At 38.5% G+C, this 7630-nt stretch overlaps 1 protein-coding gene across 1 annotated transcript in view; it reads right to left on the bottom strand.

The window, feature by feature from the left end:
• The window catches only part of Gmps (guanine monophosphate synthase), a 43026-nt gene that overhangs the window by 14493 nt on the left and 20903 nt on the right, over positions 1-7630 (bottom strand). The window contains exons 4-9 of the mRNA XM_005344060.2: positions 7360-7457; positions 5164-5267; positions 1859-2052; positions 1447-1612; positions 1032-1183; positions 262-435 (exon numbers count right to left, since the gene is read on the bottom strand). Of these exons, the coding sequence (XP_005344117.1) occupies positions 262-435; positions 1032-1183; positions 1447-1612; positions 1859-2052; positions 5164-5267; positions 7360-7457 (888 nt within the window). The remainder of the gene's footprint in view (positions 1-261; positions 436-1031; positions 1184-1446; positions 1613-1858; positions 2053-5163; positions 5268-7359; positions 7458-7630) is intronic.

The following is a 7630-nucleotide window of genomic DNA, read 5'->3' as shown; positions in this document are numbered from 1 at the left end:
GACAGGAGATGGTGGGTACCACTAGACTGAAGGTGACTAGTGGACACTGTCTAGCATCGACAGGAGATGGTGGGTACCACTAGACTGAAGCATGACTGCTAATGAGCACGAGATGCACCGGGTTGCTTCTGAGGGAAATGTAATATTAGTTTGTGGTGATGGTTAGTCAACTTTGCAAGTACTGGGAAGGAGAAAGAAAGGATGGAGGGAAGGGAAACGCTCTGAGTATATGTATTAGGGGAAGTTCTCACAAGCCTTTACCTCTTCCCTTAACTTTCTGATGAGCTCCGTGTCATTGTGGTGGGTTTTGATGAGCTCAGCTTTCCCACTAGCAACAAGGGATGCACTTTCGATTAGATCAGGCCGCAAGGTGCCTTGAGCAAGGAAAACCTCCTCTGGCTTCAAACTCATTTCTCCAATTACTTCATTGGCAATCTGTTACCAACAAAAACAGAACAGAACAGTCTTCTAAGAAATGAATCTTTTCAAAGTTAATGACATTTGAGTCTTTGCAAACCAACTAGGAAATCAGACCATTAAACTACAAAAAATAAATTTGTGAAAATATGTACATTATATGTGATTCAAAAATATATGTGAACATCCCCTTCAGCACTCCCTGAAATCTGGTCTCTGGTAAACCCAATAGTGTAATGCCAGCAGAAAGGTCCATTCTTAAATGCCTAAAACACCAGCTCAGCAACATGCATGCTTTTTAAACTAAAACAGTTTCTACCTATCAATAGGTACAGACATACACATACACTACACTACACACACACACACACACACACACACACACACACACCTATCTTCACAAACAAAATGAGCCAATTTTGTTGATATAATGATAAAAACACACTAAAATCTGCATAAAACAGTAAACATTGCACACATTAAAAGAAAAGTACCTTAGCCTGGCAGGGTAGTGCACTCCTTTAACCCCAGTAGAGGCAGGAGGATCTCTGTGAGTTCAGCTGAGGACATCCTGGTCTACCAGGCAAGTTAAAAGGAGAAGAAAAGAAAGGTACCTTAACAAAAGTGTCGCCAATGATTTTTCTTTTTTCCTCAGGACTTGTGGTCATATTTAACGTTTTGCTAATTCTTTTTCGTGGGGTCCTGTCTTCATCTGAGATTGGTAGAGTAGTCGTTCCATTGTAGAAAGAATGGGCAGCATTTATCACTGGGAGAGATGGGAGAAGTATTTTAAACAATTATGTTTCTTTACCTTAAGTATGTCAAGGCTTAGAAAGAAAACAGAGATATCCCTTTAATATGCCTTACACCGCCCATATACTCAAAAAACCAGCAATAAACCAGCAGTTAGAGTTCCGGCCTGGGAATCCATTAAGAGAACTCTGGTATTGTCGGGACTGAGTTTATAGGGAAACTAGGCTTGAAGAAACAACTGCTGCTGTAAATTAACTTCTCATGATAAACTAATACCTTTGACCTGAATTCCAAGCTTTTTGAGGGCCTCTTCAACAGACTGGCTTTCTCGTTTTCTCATAAAGCCGTTATCAATGTGCACAGCAATAACTTGATCTTGGTTCAAAGCACGATTCAGCAAAGCTGTACAAACAGTCGAATCTACACCACCACTAAGCAAAACCTGTAAATAAAATGAAGAGAAAACAATTCAAACCAGAAAAACAAACAAGAAATAAACACTATCACCTTATATAATTAAAATGCTATATACAGTGAAGATATGTACAATAACTGAAAAAAGACTCTAAGGTGATACAACACACCCATTATATATGTATCCTGTCAGTTGTCAAGGCAAAGCAATCCAGCCCTGGATTCCAACATTTCTGACCTAAGTTTGCAGACCACAGGGTGATCAACTGCTTACCAATACTTTTGATGTGCCTACTCTCTCTTTGATCTCTCGAATGCATTCAAGTTCTCGGTTCTGCACAGTAAAGGTCCCACTGCAGCCAGCGACTTCATACAGGAAATTCTTCAGTATTATTTTCCCGTTCTCTGTAAGGCCAACTTCAGGGTGGAACTGTACACCATATAGCTTTTTAGATTCATTGGCTATACCTTCATGGAGAAAACAGTCACAGAACAATTTTATGTTGAAGATACAACAATAGTCACAATTCATTCTTCAAAATCTTTTTATGTTAAATGTATATGCCTTATTCTACTTTAAATTGCAAAGAAAGAAAATGCCTAAATAAAGTCATGCTGCTATAATGTTTATAAAGCAGATTGGTGTGGGAGAATGGTCTGTATTCTGTCAATTATATTTTAAATAAATGTTGACTGGCCAGTAGCCAGGCAGGAAGTATAGGTGGGACAGGTGGGACAACCAGACAGGAAGTAGAGGCAGGTCAATGAGAACAGGAGAATTCTGAAAAGAAGCAAGTTCTTCCCGCAATCCTGAACCCATCCACAGAAGAAGCAAGATGTAACTGCCTCACTGAAAAAGGTACCGAGCCATGGAGCTAACTAGGATAATGGGCTGATATAAGTTATAAGAGTTAATAAGAAGCCTGAGCTAATGGGCCAATCAGTTTATAGTTAATGTTGACCTCTGTGTGATTTCTTTGGGAATTAACAGCTGCAGGAACAGGCCAGGACAGAAACCTCAGTCAACAGTAGAAAGCAAAAAGAAGAAGAAAAAAAAAGAGCTGTAGGACAGGGCAGAGATTTTTTTTTTTACTAGATTCTTGCTTCTCTACAATTACATCTGTTTTCTTGTCTATTTAATATAGAAAACAACTCAATTTTGGTTCTCAGTCCTACATGACTTCCAAACACTCAGCAACCCCCAATTTCCAATATTAAAAAAAGAAAAAAACCTTTCATATACAAACTTTTCAAATATTTCCTTTTTGAGTTCTATTAACTACAAATACAGACTGAATAAACCTACTTAGAAATATTTGGGTTCAGAAGTGTTTAAGATGTCATGGTTTAACAGTTTCCGAGTCTGAAACATTCCATCATGCAGGAAGATCCTTAGGCAGGAAGGTAAACAGTCCAAAACAGCTTCACAAAGTCCCTGAAATTGTTCTTCAGATTCCTAGGACCACCAGAGAAAGCAAAGGGAAAAAAGCAGTCCCTCCAGTGTGACAGAAAATGAGCAGCAAAGAAGACTGCGACCAGACCAGCTCCTTGGAAAAAGCAAAACCTGACGAGTGGGCTGGACAGATGTTCAGAACAATTAAGGAACTGTCACCCCGGCTGGGGCAGGCTGTGCTGGTGCAGCTGTCTGAGTCACTTCTGTTCTGTAAGCAACCTCTCACTCCTATTACTGCAGAACCCCAGTGAACCGCACTAGTTCACTAAACTGGGCATTGACAGTTCCAACTTTGGTCAGTCGTGGAGTCCCTATCTGGGGTGAGTAGAAGGGCCTGTTGTGTCTCCTCAGAAACAGGTTAGTCGCACACAAATATTTTGTTGTTTCCTTTCCTATGAGACCCAAGTAGAAACATAAAATTTACTGATATATATCAAAGTCAAGCAGTATAAAATTATACAGTATTTTAAGTGTGCTTGCATTTTGATCGCAAATTTACAATTTGTGGCACTCAAAAAACTTGCAACTTGTGAACTTGAGCTATCGATCAAATAGTTTTGGATTATGGACAATTTCAGATATTCAGATTGGGGATTTTTACTGTACTGTTTCACTTTCTTGACTACAGTGCTTAACAAATCATCTGCCAAGCAACAGGTGCTGGCCTAGAGACTTTACATGGGCATCATTATCCTCATTTTAGGATTCATGTGTCAAGAAATTTGTCTCGTCTCTTAAGTATAACTAAACCACGCCTGGCAGCTTCAAGATCCAAAGCACTTTATTCTTTATCTGACATCAAAATACCACTCTTGGTTTAGTTATTTCACTGTTTGCTGCTTCTTACTCTTCATGGCTGGCCCCGCTTCCCCTGTCCTATCTCTACATAGGAAAGCTGTCAATAGTCAGACCTTAAATGGCTTTTCCTAAACTCTTAAGTGATCCTTACTCTTGGGCTCATTTGTATCCTGCCAGCCTAGGTTTTCCTCTGAAATCAACATGTCTCACTGCCTACTAGACGCCATCTTGAGTTTCATGTGCAAACTCAAACCCCTGAGTTCTTTGCCATTGATTAATAGAAATTATACATTCTACCCACCTATCACTCAGAAAAAAAGAAAACCCAATATTTAAAACTTGATAGTTTTCCTTTGCTAGTCCATATTCAGTCCAGGAAGAAATGTTTTGTCTGTCCACTCAGAGGATTGTCACAGTCCAGATGTCACTAGTTCACTTCTGCCTTCCTGCTCTCCCCTGCTCACCAGCATATACGGCCTTCCTTCTTCTACTCTACCAAGTCTGTTTTCTACTCATGGTAACATAATCCTGAAATCACAGCATGCCTAGCCTGTATTCACAACACCACCTACCAATTACTCAAAGCCCGCACACCCTTGCTCTCACGCCCAACTTATCCTTGCCTAAATCTGTGTATTCTCCTCGTCTTTCTCACCACAGTCCTGGACCTCTGTCTGCCATTACCTCTTCCCTCAACACCTGGATAAAATAGCAACATCAGTAACCGCAGTAAGACTCACTACTTCTGCTTGCTTTTTCAATGTAAACAATATCTGACATCTAATATATATTCTTACACAGTGGGGGCTTCCTCCTAAAGCCTGGATTAGGCACAAACCACACCCAAAGCTTGTTTCACCTTCAAGGTCATTGGCTGCTGTTTTCCTGCCTGACTCTCCCACTTTAACTCTTCTTTCCCACCATTCATTCCTTCTTGGGCGCACACACATACATTATATGAATAAATTAATTGTTTTTCATTTAAGTATTTTAAAGCATTATGTGACTTCTGAATAATTCCCTTTGTTAATAACGGATCCTACCACACTGACAACAGCTATCAAAAAATAAGAAAGAGTCCACAAGCTGGCTCAATGGGTAAAAGGCACTTGATGCCAGAGACCTGTCAAACTACGTTCAACCAGGGCAATCCAAATAGGAGCAGGAAAGAGCCCTTAAGTGGTCCTCTGACCCTCAGACACAATAAATGGAAAATAAATAAGTATACAATTTAAAAGAAGACTTATTTATTTAAAAATATCTCAAACAGACTCATGATTACTCTGAAATTTTTTAAAAGTGAAATCTGCAAAATTTAGAACTTTTACCTGCCACAATGTTCCCAGAGCGTGCTACAACCTTGAATCCATCGGCTACTTTGTCTACACTGTCTCCATGTGTAAGCAAAACAATTTCTTCCTTCTGAAGGCCCCTAAACATAGGAAAAAAGAAAGAAAGATTTTTAAAATTAAACAGAAGCTGGGTGGTGGTGGCATACTCCTTTAATCCCAGCACTTGGGAGGCAGAGGCAGGCAGATCTCTGTGAGTTCGAGACCAACCTGGTCTACAAGAGCTAGTTCCAGGACAGGCTCCAAAGGTACAGTTAAACACTGTCTCGAAAAACCAAATAATAAATAAATAAGTAAATAAATGTAAATAACTCAGTAAGAACCAGATTAATAAATCACTGTACTTACATAAGTTAGAGTCATCAAAGAGGAGGGTCCCTCAATTATGAAAATGCCTCCATAAGACTGCAGATAATCCTGTAAGGCACTGTCTTAACTAGAGATTAATAGGGGAGGGACCAGCCCATTATAAATGGTGCCATCCCTGGGCTGTTTGTCCTGGGTTCTATAAGAAAGCAGGCTGCACAAGACATAAGGAGCAAGCCTTAAGTAGCACTCCTTCATGGCTTCTGCATCAGCTCCTGGCTCTAGGTCCCTGATCTGCTTGAGTTCCTGTCCTGACTTCCCTTGTTCATGAACAGTGATGTAGGAAGCTAAGCTAAATAAACCCTTTTCTCCCCAAGTTTCTTTGCTCACATTTTCATCACAGCAAGAGTAACCCTAAGACAGTCATTTTTCTTAGAAATATAAGTTTGCTATATGGGAGATTAGAATTTGTAAATATAGATATAATTATTTACATAATAATAATATTAAATTATAAATAGATAATAAAGGGTATTAAATCTCAAAAAGGGCAACTAATAAAAACTGAAAACTAGAAACTGTACAGATGGTTTGGTGGCTTAAAACAATTACGAGATTCCAAGTTCAAATCCCTAGTATCCATAAAAGTCAGTTGCAGCCACATGTGGAACAGGAACCCCAACCCTGTGGGTTAGTAAACAGGAAAAGTCACAGGTATCTCCTGGCTACTAGTCCAGTTCCAAGTTCAGAGAACTTAGCTCAAAGGAATGCAGCAGAGAACAGAAAACAGGGTATCTACCATTCTCCTGTGGCTTCTACGTATATGTACACGTGTACGTGCACCCTACACAACACCATACACAGTGTGCTCGCTCACAACACTCACACCTAAAAGTGTAATCTTTAAACTTGAAAACTAAAGCTAATAAATGCATATGAAGCCGGTACTCTTAAATTAAACCAAAAAAAATTACAGAGTAATAAAACTGTGATTTCAACATTTAAATTCTGAGGTTTTTATCTTTACAGCAGATATTTCAATGACTTAACAATTCACTGTCACATCAGTAATAATGATACCAACGCTGCTAATCTGCAGCTATATGTACAATAGAGATATATGTAAAATGCAGGTTATTATGTAACCAGTGAACAAGATTTTCAGATTAAGAATAAGAGATATGGGGCTGGAGTGACAGGTATGTGGTTAGAGCACTTACTTCTTCTCTTCCAGGACCCTTATTACTTATAGCTCCAGCTCCAGCAGATCCAACACCCTCTTCTGGTCTCAACAATTATGCACATACAAGGAACACATTCAAACAAACATACAAGCACAAACACACACACTAAGTAAATAAATAAAGCTTAAGAGGCATTGAAATCAAAGCAGTTGGATAAAAATTCTATAACGTCTTATATTCATTAAGAAATAATTATATATAATGACTGCATCCTTCTAAAAAAATAGATATTGCCTAACTGTTCACAAAACACCTAAAAAATAAGTGTAGTTAAGATGGAGCTCTAGGGCAAAAACAAAAACAATGGTGTTTAATTATGAAGGGGAAGTGGTTGACCCCTGTGACTCACACAATGGAAGTAGAAACGAACTCCCAGTTATCCTCGGACCTCCACACACACACACAAATAAAAATAACAAATAGTTTAATATACACAGATATAAAATAAAATACATGGGATTGGCAAGATAGCTAGGCTGATAAAGCCTAATAAAGGTGAAAACCAATTCCCACAGGCTGTTCTCTTAACACACACACACACACACACACACACACACACGTGTGCACCCTAGAATACATGTATGAGTGGACACAAAATTAAATGAATGTAACTAAAAAGTATTACCTGAATAGTGAGCATGTATTATCCATAGTAATACTGAAAACTCCATCTTCTCTTACACTTTTTTTATGTACAGTGCCTCCAAAAACCTTATTCATCATCTGTTGAAGAAAAGAGTGTTAATGAATCAATAGAAATCTTTTTATGCTAAAAGTAATTATTTATATCCTTTGCTTTCAAAATTTCTTGTCTGTACCATAAATATATAAGTAAACAAGTGTTTAATAAGTATAGATAACTATAATTACTATGTAAAATTTTTTTTTTTTTTTTT

This window comes from Microtus ochrogaster, chromosome 1 (assembly GCF_000317375.1).
Source record: "Microtus ochrogaster isolate Prairie Vole_2 chromosome 1, MicOch1.0, whole genome shotgun sequence".
In the NCBI taxonomy this organism is placed as follows: domain Eukaryota; kingdom Metazoa; phylum Chordata; class Mammalia; order Rodentia; family Cricetidae; genus Microtus; species Microtus ochrogaster.
This window is presented reverse-complemented; position numbering and strand designations above follow the sequence as displayed.